The 22,161-nt window shown below is 34.2% G+C and overlaps 1 protein-coding gene across 1 annotated transcript; it reads left to right on the top strand.

The window, feature by feature from the left end:
* Window positions 1–202: 202 nt before the first annotated feature.
* On the top strand, window positions 203–17,038 carry LOC139841100 (uncharacterized). The gene is made up of 5 exons (XM_071831333.1): window positions 203–304; window positions 410–493; window positions 932–1,447; window positions 1,776–2,290; window positions 16,519–17,038. The coding sequence occupies exons 1-5, from the start codon at window positions 203–205 to the stop codon at window positions 17,036–17,038; spliced, it is 1,737 nt and encodes a 578-aa protein (XP_071687434.1).
* Window positions 17,039–22,161: the final 5,123 nt, after the last annotated feature.

The raw sequence follows: 22,161 nt of genomic DNA, 5'->3' as shown, positions 1-22,161 counted from the left end.
CTATTCACAACAAAAGGAATCAAAATCAACGAAAGAGAAATTTGTACCATGGGTACCCACTTATTCTCAACGAGTTCTTCCCTCACATCATCAAGGCTTTCCTTACACTACTGTAGTGAACTCAAAGAAACCTGCCATTCCAGCTATCACCATCCTAAAAAACCCTATTCATGGCTCTCGTTTAGAGATGATTGTCACTAAAATGGGTGCTGATCCCAAACCACCACATTCCGCAACCTTGATGAGAAAGCCAAACAACCCTGTTCGAAGAATAATCCAAGAACATGGTGTGTATGACCACTCAGCAAGAAAAGCCCATAACCACCCTGCACCGCCTATTCTAGACAGGAGGGGTGGTCCAAGCAGCCCTCACATCCACTGAAATATCGACAACTCTAACTCCTTCCAGAGCAACAGTGGTAGATCCTTGAAACACAACCCCGAATCCATCAGACATCCGCAACTACCAAATCTCAACTATGCTGCAAAGCGGGTATCTGATGGATTAACTAAGACTCAAAAGCGAAACCGTCGCAAAAGAGCACAAAGGGCTAGACAGTCATTACTTAAAGACATGAATCGTTTTCAAACTGGGTCTAAATTTGGTGTTTTAAATTTCACAGGACCTAAACCAAAACAAAGCATTTTGAAAGCGTGGAAACCCAAGACTGAAACAATCCAAGCATCCTCAAGTCTTGCTTCTCAGTCCGGGTCATTAATTTGTAATAGATGTAAAAGACGTTTGTATTTTGGTCACCAAAACCGTATTTTGGTCACCAAAACCGTGATTCGTGTGTTGTAATGAATGTTCAGACCTTGTTGAATGTTTCATCTGATGAACCTAATGCTCTAAATTCTCTGAATGTGTCTGCTTACAAGGAACCCGAGATAATTGGGGTCCCTAAAACTTGTGCTTAACTCTGTTTTGCAGGTTATCCCAGCATGTGTTTGGTATCTGGATTCTGGTTGTTCCAGACACATGACTGGTGATAAATCAATGTTGACAAACTATGTCAACAAGTTCCTAGGTACAGTTCGCTTTGGAAATGATGAAATTGCAACCATCGAAGGGTATGGTGATTATGTGTTCAATGGTGTAACCATCAAACGCGTGTCCTATGTTCGAGGCCTTGGGTGCTGTCTCTTCAGTGTTAGTCAATTCTGTGACAGTGATCTCCGCGTGATCTTTGAAAGGTCCATGTGCTGTGTTCAAACCATGGAGGGAGACAATTTACTCGAAGGAAAACGTGAATCCACTCTTTATTCTCTTGCCATGAAAAACATGTCTTCTGATCTACAAGCACTCTGTCTGGTTTCCAAAGCTTCCTCTGAAACCTCATGGTTGTGGCATCACCGGATGTCACATCTTCACTCTCAGAACCTCAACAAACTTGTTTCCAATAATCTTGTTGACGGTGTTCCACTCATCTCATTTGATTCCACACACGTTTGCCCTTCCTGTGCTATGGGAAAGATTCATAAATCCTCCCACAAATCAAAAACCGAACACCAGTTCACTACATATGCTACATATGGATCTTTGTGGACCAATGCGTGTTTCCAGTCTAGGCGGTCGAAAATACATTCTGGTGATTGTTGATGACTATTCTCGTTACACCTGGGGTCAGATTTCTGAAAACCAAGTCTGAAACTTCCAAAACAATCATTGAATTCATAAAAAGAATTCACTCTCCATCAATAAACTGGTTCGAATCCTCAGAACTGATAACGGCACGGAATTTCAAAACTCGGTTCTTAATTCTTTTCTTAACCAGGCCGGTATCACCCATCAATCCTCTGCCGCTCGTACTCCACAACAAAATGGCGTAGTTGAAAGACGAAATCGTACTCTTGTTGAATCCGCAAGAACAATGCTTGTTTATTCCAAATTACCTCCGTCCCTTTGGGCTGAGGCTGTTAACACTGCATGCTTCACCCAAAATCGGTCCATTGTTAATCGTCGGTTTGAAAAAATTCCATATGAACTTCTTTTCAATCATCGACCCAACGTGAAGTTCTTTCGCATATTTGGATGTGTGTGCTATGTTCTAAATGACAAGGACAACCTTGGAAAGTTTAATGTTCGCGGTGATGAAGCAATATTTATTGGCTACTCTCAAGATCGTGTGGCATATCGTGTTTATAATCGTCGAACTCGAATCATTAAAGAAAGCACCAATGTCAAGTTTGATGAGATGTCTGGAATGGTGCTTGGTCATAACTGCTCTCGCCCTGGACTCAATTCTGATCCTCACTTCCGACATGTTCCACTGGCCACCTCTGATGATCTGTATGTGTTGTTTGAACCCATCATCCCTCCAATGTCGTCAAACCCCACGGTACCCTCTGAACTGGCTCCCCCCGAATCAATCACAATCGGTTCCTCTACTCCAGCGGTCATGGGCAAATCACCATCCGACGAAAGCAATTGATAATGCTAAAAACGAACATATATTTCATAGCATTATTCCTCAAGAAAGACAAGCTTTTAGTTGCAATTGTCCTATTTACAAGTGATATTCGGTTAAATAATAAAAGGTGAAGACAAAAGATAGATTCGACGAATTGAAGACGCAAACGACCAAAAAGCTCAAAAGTACAAAATACAATCAAAGAGGTTCCAATTATTGATAAGAAATGTCTCAGAATTACAAGAGTACAAGATTCAAAACGCAAAGTACAAGATATTAAATTGTACGCAAGGACGTTCGAAAATCCGGAACCGGGACCAGAGTCAACTCTCAACGCTCGACGCAACGGACTAAAAATTACAAGTTAACTATGTATATAAATATAATATAATATATAATTAATTATATAAATTATATATATATTATATTTATATATTAAAACCGTCGGCAGACTAGGATCCAAACTTGTGTGAGCTGGATTTACGAACTCCGCGACTCGCGGAGTTTGTAGTGCAAAAATGCCGCAACTCGAAGAGCTGTCCTGGACAAAAATGCCTATAAAAGCTCGCGCATTCTGAACGTTTTATCCATCCATCCATCTCTCTATCTCACATAAGATATATATATATATTAATTTTAATTTTAATTTCTAATAATAAGGGTATGTTAGCGAATGTTGTAAGGGTGTAAGTCGAAATTCTGTCCGTGTAACGCTACGCTATTTTTAATCATTGTAAGTTATGTTCAACCTTTTTAATTTAATGTCTCGTAGCTAAGTTATTATTATGCTTATTTAATACCGAAGTAATCATGATGTTGGGCTAATTACTAAAATTGGGTAATTGGGCTTTGTACCATAATTGGGGTTTGGACAAAAGAACGACACTTGTGGAAATTAGACTATGGGCTATTAATGGGCTTTATATTTATTTAACTAAATGATAGTTTGTTAATTTTAATATAAAGATTTACAATTGGACGTCCCTATAAATAACCATATACACTCGATCAGACACAATGGGCGGGATATTTATGCGTACGAATAATCGTTCATTTAACCGGATACGGAAATGGATTAACAGTCACTAGAATTATTAAAACAGGGGTGAAATTATGTACAAGGACACTTGGCATAATTGATAACAAAGTATTAAAACCTTGGGTTACACGCAGTCGATAACCTGGTGTAATTATTAAACAAATTATTAAAACCTCGTTACAGTTTAAGTCCCCAATTAGTTGGAATATTTGACTTCGGGTATAAGGATAATTTGACGAGGATACTCGCACTTTATATTTATGACTGATGGACTGTTATGGACAAAAACCAGACGGACATATTAAATAATCCAGGACAAAGGACAATTAACCCATGGGCATAAAACTAAAATCAACACGTCAAACATCATGATTACGGAAGTTTAAATAAGCATAATTCTTTTATTTCATATTTAATTTCCTTTATTTTATATTTAATTGCACTTTTAATTATCGCACTTTTACTTATTGTCATTGTATTTAATTGCACTTTTTAATTATCGTACTCTTTAATTATCGCAAGTTTATTTTATCGCACTTTTATTTATCACAATTTCATTATCGTTATTTACTTTACGCTTTAAATTAAGCTATATTTATTTTTAATATTTTACATTAGGTTTTAACTGCGACTAAGTTTTAAAATCGACAAACCGGTCATTAAACGGTAAAAACCCCCCTTTATAATAATAATATTACTTATATATTTTTGTATTTTTATAAATTAAAACTAATATAGCGTTAAGCTTTGTTTAAAAGATTCCCTGTGGACGAACCGGACTTACTAAAAACTACACTACTGTACGATTAGGTACACTGCCTATAAGTGTTGTAGCAAGGTTTAAGTATATCCATTCTATAAATAAATAAATATCTTGTGTAAAATTGTATCGTATTTAATAGTTTTTAGTTGTAAAAATAAAGCTATTTCATATACACCTCTGCGCACATCAAGTATTTTTGGCACCGCTGCCGGGGAACGCCGAAGCGAAACGCCACACAAAAAAAAAAAAAAAGATTTTTATTTAGTTTTTGTAAAAATACATTTTAAATATTAAAAAATTTAAAAATTTAAAAACCGAAAAAAAATATATATATAAATCTATTTTTAAGATTTTTATTTATAAAATTATAAAGTATTTCTATATAAGTTTTATAAAAATATAATTATTAAAAAAAGAATAATATATAAAATATAATTTAAAAAAACTATAGAACCTGTCGAACGAAACTTGTGCATTTAAAATTTTAACCTCCGCGACTCGCGAAGTTATTCTGGTACGTGGCACCGCGACTCGCGGAGCTGCCCTGACACTCGTATCCAGCAACCCTAATTCGCATTTATTACGGAGTAATTATTATTTATTTTTTTATTTAACCCTATTTACTTAATTATTATTATAATTAGTTTAAGTTTTTAAATTAAATTGTATTTTAAATTTTAATTAGTTTTATTATATATAAAAATTAATACTTTTATAAAATATAAAAATAATATTTTTATAAAAATAAGTAATTTATCACTTTTTATATTTTATATCTTTTAATCGTTTATTCGTAATATTTGTATTTTTCGCTCGTAATTAGTTTTAAGTCATAGTTTTTGCCATAGTTATTTTTATTTCTAGATTTTTAGGCTTTCCGTAAAATCCCTTAAGTGCTTTCTCTTTAGACTAAGATTTAGATGCTTTAGAATTTTGCGACGCCTTTTTAAGTTTTAGTACCTTTTTAAGATATTGCCATTTGGGATATAGTTTTACTTGTAAGCTTTAATATTTTTAGACGCAACTTTTAATTTTTAGTTTTTAGTTCCTTCTTAAGTTTCGACGCACTACTTTCTTATTTTTATTTTTCGACGCCTTTTACCTATGTATCAATTATCACTCCAATTAGTAATCTCAATTTGCAATTTTAATTTTAAGTTAGTGATAGTAATAAGGTTGGGTTAGTCGAGTGTTTTAAAGTTTTATAGTCATTTTTTTTTTCTTTTTCGACGCCTTTTATTTTTCAACCCTTTTCTTTTTCGACCTTTTCTGACGCGCTCTTTTTCTTTCTTATTTCTCGCCATTCTAGTTTTTAGGACATAGAATTTTTTTTCTACTTCTTCTCTAAATTTCTTAAAATTACGAAAATTTATTTTAAGTGGTTAAATTGATAGACATCAAAATTTTCTGGTTCGTAGTAATAGTTGAATTTGTACGTGGACCGGATTATTGGAGCCAAACAGTACTCAATTATATTGAGACCAAACGAATCCTGCCCCTCTGCTGCATCTTTTGGCTATTCGAAATGTGGGCAAAATCAGAAAAGTCTATTAATTGGATAACTTATATAATTTTTCTTTCCCTTTAAAAACTAATAGGATATTCAATGAATGCACCGAGCAAGACATTCACCACCTTTTATACGTTCACCACCTATAACTCGATCAAGACATCTAGCTAATATTACCGCCGTTGATTTTTCTTTAGAATCGTCATCCAGTCAACCAAGTACTCCAATTCAAATTTCCGATAATCCATTTTTTGAACCCGACCTCACAATTGAAAATCCGGAAAATATTCAGGGACGATTCATAGATCCTGAACCATTAATTTTTCCTCCGGAACCACCAATCATTCAAACAGAGATTGTTGAGGAACGAACCATTAAATCAGAATCCTCTAGTGATTCAGATTCAACAAATTCAATCATGGAAAATCTGGAACCTTTAAGTATGGAAGACCGAATGAGAGCTAAACGCACTGGCCAAGGTCACGCAATTACTCATCCTGACATTAATGCGCCATATTATGAAATCAAAGGACAAATTCTACACATGGTAACAAATCAATGCCAATTTAGTGGTGCGCCGAAGGAAGATCCAAATGAACATATTCGTACCTTTAATAGGATCTGCACACTATTTAAAATCCGAGAAGTTGAGGATGAACAGATATATCTCATGTTATTTCCTGAACTTTAAAGGGAGAAGCCAAAGATTGGTTGGAATCATTACCTGAAGGGGCGATTGATACATGGGACGTTTTAGTTGAAAAATTTCTTAAACAATTCTTTTCGGCATCTAAAGCCGTAAGACTTCAAGGAGAAATTATTACGTTCACACAGAAACCGAATGAAACTCTATATGAGGCATGGACAAGATTTGGAAAGTTATTGAGAGGATGTCCGCAACATGGTTTAGACACCTATCAAATAGTACAAATATTCTACCAAGGATGCGACATCACTACAAGGAAAGACATAGATATAGCAGCTGGTGGTTCTATTATGAAGAAAACAGAAACTGATGCTTACAAAATTATTGATAACATTGCTTCCCACTCACATAAGTGGCACCAAGAAAAAGATATCGTTAGATCATCTAAAGCAGCTAGAGTCGATTCTAGCCATGACTTAGATTCCATTTCTGCAAAGATAGATGCTGTCGAGAGACGAATGGAAAAGATGACTAAAGATATTCACTCAATACGAATTAGTTGTGAGCAGTGTGGAGGACCACATTTGACAAAAGATTGTCTCAGTATTGAACTAACAATGGAACAAAGAGAGAATATTTCATATCTAAACCAAAGGCCTGGAAATAATTATCAGAATAATTATCAACCGCTAAGACCAATTTACAATCAAAACCAGAATTATAATCGAAATGTTCCATACAACAACCAACAAGGTCCTAGTAATCAACAAGTATCCAATAATACTTACAATCAGCAAAGACCTAATTTTCAAAACAAACCACAACAAACCGATGATAAAAAGCCGAATTTAGAAGATATGATGACGAAGCTAGTTGAAACTCAAACACAGTTTTTCACATCTCAAAAACAAACCAATGAACAAAATGCTCAAGCATTTAGAAATCAACAAGCTTCTATTCAAAATTTGGAACAAGAAGTGAGTAACCTAGCAAGGTTAATAGGTGAAAGAAAACCGGGAAGTTTACCTAGTGATACAAATGCTAACCCCCGGAATGAAACAGCTAAAGCCATTACCACAAGAAGTGGTATTACACTTAAACCACCTGAAATACCTGTAATTTCTAATGAAGATATTCCTACTCCACAAGAACCACAACCTGATCAAGATAAGGAAAAAGAACTGGTAGTTGAAAAGGTTAATGAAGATAACACAGTTAAAGCTAAACCTTATGTTAAACCATACCAACCACCACTTCCTTACCCGAGTAAAATGAAAAAGAGAGACTTGAAGCCGAGCAATCCAAATTCTTGGATATGTTTAAACAGATAAATGTAAATCTTCCTTTCATTGATGTGATTTCAGGAATGCCTAGATATGCTAAATTCTTGAAAGATCTAATCTCAAATAGAAAGAAAATGGAAGAACTCTCGGCCGTTACTATGAATGCTAATTGTTCAGCAGTGCTGTTGAATAAGATACCAGAAAAACTATCTGATCCAGGAAGTTTCACAATTCCATGTTTTCTGGGTAGTCTTAGTTCAATAGAAGCATTGGCAGACTTAGGTGCTAGTATAAATTTAATGTCGTATTCACTATACACTAAACTAGACCTTGGAGAATTGAAACCAACAAGAATAAGCATACAACTAGCCGATAGATCAATAAAATATCCTAGAGGGATAATGGAGAACATGCTAGTTAAAGTTGGTACTTTAGTATTTCCAGTAGATTTTGTTGTTCTGGACATGGAAGAAGATTCTCAAGTTCCTCTCATATTAGGAAGACCATTCTTAAACACGGCTAAAGCAATGATAGACGTGTTCGGTAAGAAACTGACCCTAAGTATAGAGGATGAGAGTGTTACCTTTTCAGTTGATAGAGCAATGCAACAACTGCAATCTGCAGATGATACATGTTATTATATTCAAACTATAGAATCACATGCAGAATTGTTAGAAGAATTTCCAGAATTACAAGGAACAGGAGAATGTTCTTTAGGAGAAGGAACTGAACCAATTGATGAAACTGAAATGTTAGCTACACTAATAGCTAATGGATATGAACCAACAACAGAAGAAATTCAAATGCTAAAAGAAGAAGACAAATATCGATATAAATCATCGATAGAAAAACCTCCGACATTAGAGTTAAAGCCACTTCCAAACCATTTGGAATACGCTTATTTACATGGTGAATCTGAATTACCTGTAATAATATCGTCTTCTCTTACTGAAAATGAAAAATCTCAACTCATTTATGTGCTAAAAGCTCATAAACCAGCTATTGCATGGAAGATTCATGATATTAAAGGAATAAGTCCTTCGTATTGCACACATAAAATTCTTATGGAAGAAGGTCATAAAACGTATGTGCAACGCCAACGAAGACTAAATCCTAAAATGCAAGATGTTGTTAAAAAATAAATTATTAAACTGCTTGATGCATGTTTAATTTATCCAATCTCTGATAGTCCATGGGTAAGCCCACTTCAATGCGTACCTAAGAAGGGTGGCATGACTGTTATTACAAATGAGAAAATTGAGCTTATTCCGACTAGGACTGTAACAGGATGGCGTGTGTGTATTGATTATAGAAAATTAAATGACGCCACCAGAAAAGATCACTTTCCCTTACCTTTTATTGATCAAATGTCGGAAAGATTAGCCGGAAATAGTTACTATTGTTTTCTTGATGGTTTTTCCGGATATTTTCAAATTCCAATAGCACCCGAAGACCAAGAGAAAACTACATTCACATGCCCTTATGGTACTTTTGCTTACAAACGCATGCCATTTGGACTTTGCAACGCCCCTGCAACCTTTCAAAGGTGCACGATGGCGATATTTCACGACATGATAGAAAAATGCATGGAAGTTTTCATGGATGACTTTTCAGTCTTCGGTGATACATTTGAATCATGTTTAGTTAATCTTGAACGAATGCTGATTAGATGCGAACAATCAAATCTAGTTCTTAATTGGGAGAAATGCCATTTCATGGTTAAAGAAGGCATCGTTCTTGGACATAAAATTTCAAAGGAAGGAATTGAAGTGGATAGAGCTAAAGTAGATGTAATTGCTAAACTTCCATATCCCACCAATGTTAGAGGAGTTAGGAGTTTTCTAGGGCATGCCGGTTTTTACCGACGTTTCATTAAAGATTTTTCTAAAATTGCCACTCCTATGAATAAACTCCTAGAAAAGGATGCTCCATTCATCTTATCAGATGAATGCATCAAATCTTTTAATATTCTTAAAAAAAAAACTCACTAATGCGCCGATCATGATAACTCCAAATTGGAATCTACCGTTTGAACTTATGTGCGATGCAAGTGATTTTACAATGGGAGCCGTTTTAGGACAAAGGATTGAAAAACGATTTCAACCTATATATTATGCTAGTAAGACGTTACAAGGAGCACAAACGAATTACACAACCACTGAAAAAGAACTCCTTGCTATTGTCTTTGCTTTTGACAAATTTCGTTCATATCTCGTTCTAGCTAAAACGGTGGTCTATACCGACCATTCTGCTCTTAGATACCTATTTTTGAAACAATATGCCAAACCAAGATTAATCCATTGGATCTTACTCTTACAAGAGTTCGATATTGAAATCTGAGATAAAAGAGGAGCATAAAATCTCGCCGCTGATCATCTTTATCGTCTTGAAAATCCTGAATTAGAAGTTCTAAATGAATCGGCCATACAAGACAACTTTCCTGATGAATATCTATTGAAGATAGATTATAATGAAATACCATGGTTTGCAGACTATGCAAACTACTTAGTATGTGGATTCCTTGAAAAAGGATTGTCGTACCAAAAACGAAAGAAATTCTTCAGTGATATAAAACACTATTTCTGGGAAGATCCACATCTGTTTAAAAGTTGTCCCGATGGAATAATACGCCGATGTGTATTCGGAGATGAAGCTAGTAAAATCTTAAACCATTGTCACACAGGACCAACAGGAGGGCATTATGGGCCTCAAGTAACAGTAAGAAAAGTTTATGATGCTGGATTCTATTGGCCTACAATTTACAAAGACGCACACCTTCTTTGCAAATCCTGTGATGCTTGTCAAAGGGCCAGAAAAATAAGTCAACGTGATGAAATGCCACAAAATGTCATTCAAGTATGTGAAGTATTTGACATTTGGGGTATTGATTTTATGGGTCCATTTCCGAAATCTCATAATAATCTATATATTCTCGTTGCCATTGATTATGTATCTAAATGGGCGGAAGCACAAGCTCTCCCAACTAACGATGCACGAGTTGTAGTTAACTTTTTAAAATGTCTTTTTGCAAGGTTTGGAACACCGAAAGCTTTAATAAGTGATCGGGGAACTCATTTCTGTAATAATCAACTTGAGAAAGTTCTTAAAAGATATGGAGTAACTCATAAAATCTCCACCGCATATCATCCACAAACAAGTGGACAAGTTGAAAATACCAACCGAGCTTTAAAACATATTCTAGAGAAAACCGTAGGATCAAATCCGAAGGAATGGTGCATAAAATTGGAGGATGCACTCTGGGCTTTTAGAACAGCCTACAAAACTCCAATTGGAACCACACCTTTTAGACTCATTTACGGAAAAGCATGTCATCTTCCAGTAGAAATTGAACACAAAGCATTTTGGGCTTTGAAGACATGTAATCTTGATTTACATAAATCTGGACGTCTACGGTTAAGTCAACTAAACGAATCAGAAGAATTAAGACATGAAGCATACGAAAATTCGTTAATCTATAAGGAAAGAACGAAGAAATGGCATGATAAAAGAATAAGAAGTTCAAAAGAATTTAAAGAAGGAGACAGAGTTCTTCTTTTCAATTCACGATTCAAGCTATTTCCTGGAAAATTAAAATCAAGATGGTCTGGACCATTCATAGTCAAAAGAGTTTTCCCATACGGAACGATAGAATTGATAAATTCAAATGGGATTGAATTTAAGGTTAATGGTCACAGAGTTAAACATTACATAGATAGTCCGATAGAAGTTGACAACGAAGTTAATCACAATTTCGATACCACAGCTAACTAAGTGTGGGGAGAATCAAGTCTTTAAAGGATAATATGTATTTCTGTTAGAGTTAGATTTTCTGTTTTCGTGTAGTTCTCGAAAATGGAACCCGAATGGTCTTTCCCTAACAGACCCTAAAGAACTAGTCTTCTCCCCCCATTCTGAATTTTTATTTTTTTAGGTTTTTACGAAATGAAGACTTCCTGTGAACTGAACCATGGTCTAATGCTACACGCTTTGATTACTAAACGTAATAATGACACACTTCCGAGTGAACTGGTATCAGTAATCCGAGAAAAATTGGACGGAGTAAGAAAAGAATCCAGATGCGAAGATAATAAGTTACAATTTGGTAAAGAAAAATCAAAATCCGCAGCGAAAAGAAGAGCACGGCACCTTAAAAGATGTCACAAATGCGGAAAATGGTCACACGAAGGTAAATGTTCAAATAATCAAACCTATTCAAACACCGAATTTGTTACTTTATGCAGAGATGGACCGTTCATATGTTTAGAAGAAAAAACATTAAATGCTCGAGGTTACGCCTATGTAGCCATGGAAAATCAATTAGTCCGACTATCTTATGAGTGGGCTAGAGCATATCACTAAGAATACTATCTCACAGGTAAGTCTGTACAGTTTTTATTTTTATTTTTATTTTTAATCTTTTGATAATAAACGATAATTTGTTCGCTATAAAGTATTAAATTGGTATTCGATAAAATTAGGACTTGCGACCGAAATTATTGATATCATACAAAAATTTATTACATCACTGCGAAATTTAACGTTTATTCTTAAGGTATAAATATCTTTAATCAATCAACCCAAAATATTTCAAAAATTCGTCATGAGTTAAATTTGGTCGTTAAACCGAAATTACTTTACCGAAAAGAGAGGCGCATATTTTTGATAATATTTGATTGATTAAAGTGGGATAAAAGCCAAAAAGATTTTTAATTTTATTTTTACCATGTTTTTAAAATTAATATATAAATATTAAATTAATATTGTAAGCTTCTTTAAAATTGTAAATATTTGAAAAATTAATATTTTTAATATAAGTTTGAATGTATAAAAACAAAAATATAATTTAAGTTTGGTGTAAATTTTTAATATGAATTTTTAATTTTATGCATTTTAAATTTAAGTTTGGTGTGAATTTAAAAACAAAAATTTACTTTATTTTGCTAAGTTAAAAATATGATTTTTAAAATTCATCGTGAGTTGAAGACTAGGTCATTGAACCGAAATTGTTTTACCCGAGGGAGGGACGAGAACTTTTATTATCATTATTTTTAACCTTATTGAATTAAAGTATGCCAAAAACATAAAAAAAAAAAAAAAAAAAAATCTTTGCTTTTAAAACAAACGCTAATATGTTTGGAAACTTTGGTAAAATTTAATCATTTTTCTACGTTAATCACCCTCAATAATTTAAATTGTTACTGATTTCCTGCAAATGAGGGCATTGCAAGATCTTAAGTGTGGGAAGGGGTTAAATTCTTTCGGATTTTTAAAATTTTTAACTTATACACTTGGTTACCATTAGAAATACTAGTAAAGCAGTAGTTGTAATAGAATCTAGTGCTCTCTGGTAATAAAGAACAGCCCTAGTCTTATATACTGACTACCCAATTCTAGAAAAAAATTTCAAAATTTTCAATTAAATGAACTCAAAATCATGTTTATACATATTTATGAACGATAAAACTAGGTGTTAACACCGAAATTATTGTTACCTCGGAAAGGACATAAATTGAGAAACAAACCAAAATGTTAGAATTCATTTAAAATGGAATAGAGGACAATAAAAAGGCAAATAAAAGAAAATAAAAGCCAAGTGTGGGAAAATTTACCAAGTTATTTTAAACATATGTCACATATTTTTGTACAAATAACTGAAGATACTTTTGCTTTGGACTAAAATAAAAAGTTTTACCCGATTTACTATAAGAAAGATGGATCTACACGATGAATCAATTCCATCATTAAAAGGAAGTAAAGTCTTCCGAAAAAGAAACGCGCTTCTTGATTTAGGTCATGAAGTTGTCGTCCAGACCAGCTGTAGGTTGATGAAAAATCTAGAAAAGTCATCTCTAAACTCAGTAGGAAATCCACAGACCTCAGCATCAAACAGGGTCGCCAAGTGGTCAGATTTATCTTAACCATGAGAAGGATTTATCTCGTACAATGGGGAGGCACCGTGCAAATTAGCTTGATAAGACTAATGAATCAGATCCCTAGAAAGGATAATCTCCTTAAAAGATCAAAAATCAGCTTTTAAGACTGATATTACTCAATCCTTGAGATTGACCTTAAAGATTGAGAATTCAAACTCATGGAATTCAATGATATCTAAACTCGAGCTTGAACGAGAAAATATTTTGATCAAAATTACAAACCGATTTGTTTTCTGAAAACCCATTTTCAATGCGTTCATTACCTTTGAACGTAAAATCCTAGGAATTCACCTGGAATTCATTAGGTCACCTGAACCAATTCGGGTGTCAACCGTAAGAACGGTGGTTGCATAGCATGGTCAAATACATGACCTTGTGCCAGGCCGGAAAATTATAAGGGTGAGCTTTACTATTTCTCCTACAAAGGATAGTAATTGCGTCCGACACGTTATAGACCATAATTAAAAGCATGTCAGGGGATATTGCCTTAACAGTTGCTTGTTCAACGCTTCCCTTTACAACCGGACGGTAGTTTATCGAAAGGTAATATACGGAACAAGTATACTGGACGTGTTGCTTTCCCAATACAAGGTTAGCAAGTGGGTGACATAAAACCGCATGTTTTGAGCTAAAATTTTCAAGTCTAAAACCCACCAAACCCACAAAAAAAATTTGCAAACACCGGTGAAGGGTTATTCCGGAAAACTTATCTAGGGTAAAAACTAGATTTAATTTTCAAAAGATCAAATGTTTTCATAAAGATCCAATTTCCTTAATGGATCTAAATTTTTATAGTCATGTGGGACTGTAAACCACATCGTTACTACCATTGTTTATACCGCCGTATAGAAATCACTGATGTACAAAGTGTGAAGAATAAAGAAGTGATTCTAGTATATTTCAAGACTATATTGCTTGAGGACAAGCAATGCTCAAGTGTGGGAATATTTGATAATGCTAAAAACGAACATATATTTCATAGCATTATTCCTCAAGAAAGACAAGCTTTTAGTTGCAATTGTCCTATTTACAAGTGAAATTCGGTTAAATAATAAAAGGTGAAGACAAAAGATAGATTCGACGAATTGAAGACGCAAACGACCAAAAAGCTCAAAAGTACAAAATACAATCAAAGAGGTTCCAATTATTGATAAGAAACGTCTCAGAATTACAAGAGTACAAGATTCAAAACGCAAAGTACAAGATATTAAATTGTACGCAAGGACGTTCGAAAATTCGGAACCGGGACCAGAGTCAACTCTCAACGCTCGACGCAACGTACTAAAAATTACAAGTTAACTATGTAAATAAATATAATATAATATATAATTAATTATATAAATTATATATATATTATATTTATATATTAAAACCGTCGGCAGACTAGGATCCAAACTTGTGTGAGCTGGATTTACGAACTCCGCGACTCGCGGAGTTTGTAGTGCAAAAATGCCGCAACTCGCGGAGCTGTCCTGGACAAAAATGCCTATAAAAGCTCGCGCATTCTGAACGTTTTATCCATCCATCCATCTCTCTATCTCACATACGATATATATATATATATATATATTTTAATTTTAATTTTAATTTCTAATAATAAGGGTATGTTAGCGAATGTTGTAAGGGTGTAAGTCGAAATTCTGTCCGTGTAACGCTACGCTATTTTTAATCATTGTAAGTTATGTTCAACCTTTTTCATTTAATGTCTCGTAGCTAAGTTATTATTATGCTTATTTAATACCGAAGTAATCATGATGTTGGGCTAATTACTAAAATTGGGTAATTGGGCTTTGTACCATAATTGGGGTTTGGACAAAAGAACGACACTTGTGGAAATTAGACTATGGGCTATTAATGGGCTTTATATTTGTTTAACTAAATGATAGTTTGTTAATTTTAATATAAAGATTTACAATTGGACGTCCCTATAAATAACCATATACACTCGATCGGACACGATGGGCGGGATATTTATACGTACGAATAATCGTTCATTTAACCGGACACGGGAATGGATTAATAGTCACTAGAATTATTAAAACAGGGGTGAAATTATGTACAAGGACACTTGACATAATTGATAACAAAGTATTAAAACCTTGGGTTACACGCAGTCGATAACCTGGTGTAATTATTAAACAAAGTATTAAAACCTCGTTACAGTTTAAGTCCCCAATTAGTTGGAATATTTGACTTCGGGTATAAGGATAATTTGACGAGGATACTCGCACTTTATATTTATGACTGATGGACTGTTATGGACAAAAACCAGATGAACATATTAAATAATCCAGGACAAAGGACAATTAACCCATGGGCATAAAACTAAAATCAACACGTCAAACATCATGATTACTGAAGTTTAAATAAGCATAATTCTTTTATTTCATATTTAATTTCCTTTATTTTATATTTAATTGCACTTTTAATTATCGCACTTTTACTTATTGTCATTGTATTTAATTGCACTTTTTAATTATCGTAATCTTTAATTATCGCAAGTTTATTTTATCGCACTTTTATTTATCGCAATTTCATTATCGTTATTTACTTTACGCTTTAAATTAAGTTATATTTATTTTCAATATTTTACATTAGGTTTTAACTACGACTAAGTTTTAAAATCGACAAACCGGTCATTAAACGGTAAAAACCCCCCTTTATAATAATAATATTACTTATATATTTTTGTATTTTTATAAATTAAAACTAATATAGCGTTAAGCTTTGTTTAAAAGATTCCCTGTGGACGAACCGGACTTACTAAAAACTACACTACTGTACGATTAGATACACTGCCTATAAGTGTTTTAGTAAGGTTTAAGTATATCCATTCTATAAATAAATAAATATCTTGTGTAAAATTGTATCGTATTTAATAGTTTTTCGTTGTAAAAATAAAGCTATTTCATATACACCTCTGCGCACATCAGTAATTCCTCCGAATTTCTTCTTCAAGATGACCTTGACACTGGAGTGTCTTCCTCAAACAACACTCCCATTTCCAACTCTCATCCTTCAGCTGTTGAATCGTCTCCTCTCGAATCTAGTGAAGATACTCCTTCAAATGAAATAGATACTAGGTCTTTAGACGCTGCAACTCCTCCCATACTTTCCACTGAACAAAATGCAGATACCCTTGTTCCTCTGTGGGAAGAAAATGCCACCTACCCTACTGACAACACTGCACTTTCTAGATCCTCATCTTCTTCACATATCGTCACCTCTCTTAATGATGGATCTACTTCACCTCTTCTACATTCCACGAAATGGACTGCGGATCATCCAATTCATCAAATCATTGGTGATCCAGACGCTCCTGTCCGCACTCGCAAGGCTTCCAACAATGAATGCCTCTTCGCTGCCTTTCTGAGCACGATCGAACCTAAAACTGCCTTTGAGGCCCTCCAAGATCCCGACTGGTCTATAGCCATGCAAGAAGAAATTCATTAATTTGATCGGCTTGAAGTATGGAACTTGTTCCTCGTCCATCTGGAAAAACTATTATTGATACCAAGTGGATCTTCAAAAATAAGAAGGATTCTCACGGCATCATCATTCGTAACAAAGCACGTCTTGTAGCAAAAGGATACAGACAACAAGAAGGAATTGACTACGACGAAACATTTGCTCCTGTGGCTTGATTAGAAGCCATCCGTCTATTTCTTTCATATGTTGCTCACAAGCATTTCACCGTTTATCAAATGGACGTAAAAACTGCTTTTCTGAACGGCATTCTTCAAGAAGAGGTCTATGTCAGTCAACCTGAAGGTTTCGTAGACTCCAAACGCCCCAACCACGTGTATCTCCTTTCCAAGGCTCTTTATAGTCTAAAACAGGTGCCCAGGGCGTGGTATGAAACCCTGACTGCATTTCTTCTCAAGAACGGCTTCTCACGTGGAACCATTGACACGACTCTATTCATCAGAAAACAGAAAGAACACATCTTGTTAATTAAAGTCTATGTTGATGACATCATCTTTGGCTCCACTTCCCCCGTTCTCTGCTATGAGTTTTCTGAACTCATGAAGAACAAGTTCGAAATGAGCATGCTCGAAGAACTCCATTTCTTTCTAGGATTAGAAGTTAAACAACTTCCAAAGGGGATTTTCATCGGTCAATCAAAATACATTTCTGATATGTTCAAAAAGTTTAACTTTCCTGAGATGAAAATCAGCCCCACTCCAATGTCAATCAACATATCATTACATGATGATCTGGATGGTCAATCTTTCGATCAAACTCTTTATAGGAGCCTCATTGGCTCATTCATGTATCTCACTGCTAGTAGACCCGACATCATGTTTGATGTATGTCCGTGTGCCCGTTTTCAGGCCAACCCTAGGTATTCTCACTACAAAGCTGTAATGAGAATCTTTAGCTATCTCAAAGGCACGCCCAATCTCGGACTCTGGTATCACTTCGGGACTGGCTTCAACCTTACAGCATTCACGGATGCTGATCATGGTGGTGACCAAGTAAACCGGAAAAGCACCTCTGGTGGTCTCCAATTCCTAGGCCACAAGTTAGTCAGCTGGTCCTCTCGCAAGCAAAACTGTATCTCTCTTTCCACTGCTGAATCTGAGTACATTGCAGCTGCAAGCTGTTGCTCCCAAGTACTGTGGATGCAGTCCCAAGTACTTGACTATGGATTCAGATTCTACAAAATCCCGATCTACTGCGAATCTCAGAGTGCCATTGCTATCTCTAGCAATCCTGTTCACCACTCTCGAACAAAACACATTGACATTCGCTATCACTTTATTAAAGATCATGTTGAAAAAGGGAATGTTGAATTGTACATTGTATCCACCAAAAGTCAACTTGCTGACTTAATGACCAAGGCCATAGATAAACCCACATTTAAAAATATGGTTTGTAAAATTGGCATGGTTGATTTCTTTTCCATTTAGGAACCTGGCAAGTGCCTAGGGGGAGTGATGCACTTGCCTAGGGGGAGTATTGTGTTTTTCAAAATCTGATGCATCACATTTTGAGGGGGAGATGAGAACGATGGCTCTCACATAAATTACAGTGTGAGACCAGGTATCTTAATTTGATTTTCAAAATCTAAACTGACTTTTACACAAATAACAATGTAAAACTCGCTCTTCAACTAACTCTCCTGAAACCGGCAACTGTCTAGGGGGAGTTTGAAATGTCCCGTTCTTATTGATTAAAAACGTTCCATATTAATTGATTTCGTTGCGAGGTTTTGACCTCTATATGAGACGTTTTTCAAAGACTGCATTCATTTTTAAAACAAACCATAACCTTTATTTCATAAATAAAGGTTTAAAAAGCTTTACGTAGATTATCAAATAATGATAATCTAAAATATCCTGTTTACACACAACCATTACATAATGGTTTACAATACAAATATGTTACATCGAAATCAGTTTCTTGAATGCAGTTTTTACACAATATCATACAAACATGGACTCCAAATCTTGTCCTTATTTTAGTATGCAACAGCGGAAGCTCTTAGTATTCACCTGAGAATAAACATGCTTTAAACGTCAACAAAAATGTTGGTGAGTTATAGGTTTAACCTATATATATCAAATCGTAACAATAGACCACAAGATTTCATATTTCAATACACATCCCATACATAGAGATAAAAATCATTCATATGGTGAACATCTGGTAACTGACATTAACAAGATGCATATATAAGAATATCCCCATCATTCCGGGACACCCTTCTGATATGATATAAATTTCGAAGTACTAAAGCATCCGGTACTTTGGATGGGGTTTGTTAGACCCAATAGATCTATCTTTAGGATTCGCGTCAATTAGGGTGTCTGTTCCCTAATTCTTAGATTACCAGACTTAATAATAAGGGGCATATTCGATTTCGATAATTCAACCATAGAATGTAGTTTCACGTACTTGTGTCTATTTTGTAAATCATTTATAAAACCTGCATGTATTCTCATCCCAAAAATATTAGATTTTAAAAGTGGGACTATAACTCACTTTCACAGATTTTTACTTCGTCGGGAAGTAAGACTTGGCCACTGGTTGATTCACAAACCTATAACAATATATACATATATATCAAAGTATGTTCAAAATATATTTACAAAACTTTTAATACATTTTGATGTTTTAAGTTTATTAAGTCAGCTGTCCTCGTTAGTAACCTACAACTAGTTGTCCACAGTTAGATGTACAGAAATAAATCGATAAATATTATCTTGAATCAATCCACGACCCAGTGTATACATATCTCAGTATTGATCACAACTCAAACTATATATATATTTTGGAATCAACCTCAACCCTGTATAGCTAACTCCAACATTCACATATAGAGTGTCTATGGTTGTTCCGCAATATATATATATAGATGGGTCGACATGATCGGTCGAAACATTGTATACGTGTCAATGGTATCTCAAGATTACATAATATACAATATAAGTTGATTAGGTTATGGTTGGAATAGATTTATTACTAACTTTCACGTAGGTAACATGAGTAGTTTTTATCAATCTTGTTTTACTCGCCATTTCTTCGTTTCTAATCCGTTTTGAGTGATTCCAGTGGCCACGGTTTTGTATTGAACTTAACTTTATGAATCTAAACAGAAAACATATAAGTTTATAGTCAGAAATACAAGTTACAAGTCGTTTTTGAAAGAGGTAGTTATTTCCGTCGAAAGAACGACATCTTGATGACCATTTTGAAAAACATACTTTCACTTTGAGTTTAACCATGATTTTTGGATATAGTTTCATGTTCATAAGAAAAATAATTTTCTAGAAGTATAGCTTTTAAATCAAAGTTCTTCTTAGCTTTTAATTATCCCAACCAAAACAGCCCCCGGTTTTACTACGACGGCGTATATCCAGTTTTATGGTGTTTATCGTGTTTCCAGGTTTTAAATCATTAAGTTAGCATATCATATAGATATAGAACATGTGTTTAGTTGATTTTAAAAGTCTAGTTAGAAGGATTAACTTTATTTGCGAACAAGTTTAGAATTAACTAAACTATGTTCTAGTGATTACAAGTTTATAACGTTGAATAAGACAGCTTTTTATGTATGAATCGAATGATGTTATGAACATCATTACTACCTCAAGTTCCTTGGATAAACCTACTGGAAATGAGAAAAATGGATCTAGCTTCAAAGGATCCTTGGATGGCTTGAAAGTTCTTGAAGCAGAATCATGACACGAAAACAATTTCAAGTAAGATTTCCACTCGAAATAAGATTGTTATAGTTATAGAAATTGAATTAAAGTTTGAATATGATTATTACCTTGTATTAGAAAGATAACCTACTGTAAGTAACAAAGGCTTCTTGATCTTGTATGATTACTTGGAATGGATCTAGAAAACTTGGAAGTAAACTTGCAATCTTGGAAGTATTCTTGATTTTATGAAACTAGAACTTTTGGAATTTATGAAGAACACTTAGAACTTGAAGATAGAACTTGAGAGAGATCAATTATATGAATAAAATTGAAGAATGAAAGTGTTTTTAGGTGTTTTTGGTCGTTGGTGTATGGATTAGATATAAAGGATATGTAATTTTGTTTTCATGTAAATAAGTCATGAATGATTACTCATATTTTTGTAATTTTATGAGATATTTCATGCTAGTTGCCAAATGATGGTTTCCACATGTGTTAGGTGACTCACATGGGCTGCTAAGATCTGATCATTGGAGTGTATATACCAATAGTACATACATCTAAAAGCTGTGTATTGTACGAGTACGAATACGGGTGCATACGAGTAGAATTGTTGATGAAACTGAACGAGGATGTAATTGTAAGAATTTTTGTTAAATAGAAGTATTTTGATAAGTGTCTTGAAGTCTTTCAAAAGTGTATGAATACATATTAAAACACTACATGTATATACATTTTAACTGAGTCGTTAAGTCATCGTTAGTCGTTACATGTAACTGTTGTTTTGAAACCTTTAGGTTAACGATCTTGTTAAATGTTGTTAACCCAATGTTTATAATATCAAAAGAGATTTTAAATTATTATATTATCATGATATTATGATGTACGAATATCTCTTAATATGATATATATACATTAAATGTCGTTACAACGATAATCGTTACATATATGTCTCGTTTCAAAATCATTAAGTTAGTAGTCTTGTTTTTACATATGTAGTTCATTGTTAATATACTTAATGATATGTTTACTTATCATAATATCATGTTAACTATATATATAACCATATATATGTCATCATATAGTTTTTACAAGTTTTAACGTTCGTGAATCACCGGTCAACTTGGGTGGTCAATTGTCTATATGAAACCTATTTCAATTAATCAAGTCTTAACAAGTTTGATTGCTTAACATGTTGGAAATACTTAATCATGTAAATAACAATTTCATTTAATATATATAAACATGGAAAAGTTTGGGTCACTACAGTACCTACCCGTTAAATAAATTTCGTCCCGGAATTTTAATCAGTTGGAGGTGTTCACGTATCTTCTGGAAATAAGTGCGGGTATTTCTTCTTTATCTGATCTTCTCATTCCCAGGTGAACTCGGTTCCTCTACGAGCATTCCATCGAACCTTAA

The sequence above is a fragment of the Rutidosis leptorrhynchoides genome, chromosome 4 (genome assembly GCF_046630445.1).
Source record: "Rutidosis leptorrhynchoides isolate AG116_Rl617_1_P2 chromosome 4, CSIRO_AGI_Rlap_v1, whole genome shotgun sequence".
NCBI classification, from domain to species: Eukaryota; Viridiplantae; Streptophyta; class Magnoliopsida; order Asterales; family Asteraceae; genus Rutidosis; species Rutidosis leptorrhynchoides.
This window is presented reverse-complemented; position numbering and strand designations above follow the sequence as displayed.

Excerpts from the sequence above, each read along its gene's own strand:
- LOC139841100 (XM_071831333.1), top strand. The coding sequence starts at position 203 with ATGGGTGCTGATCCCAAACCACCACATTCCGCAACCTTGATGAGAAAG. Across the intron at positions 305-409 it reads ATGGTGTGTATGACCACTCA|AGCAACAGTGGTAGATCCTT; the intron begins GCAAGAAAAGCC and ends AACTCCTTCCAG. Across the intron at positions 1,448-1,775 it reads TCTCATTTGATTCCACACAC|GCCGGTATCACCCATCAATC; the intron begins GTTTGCCCTTCC and ends TTTCTTAACCAG.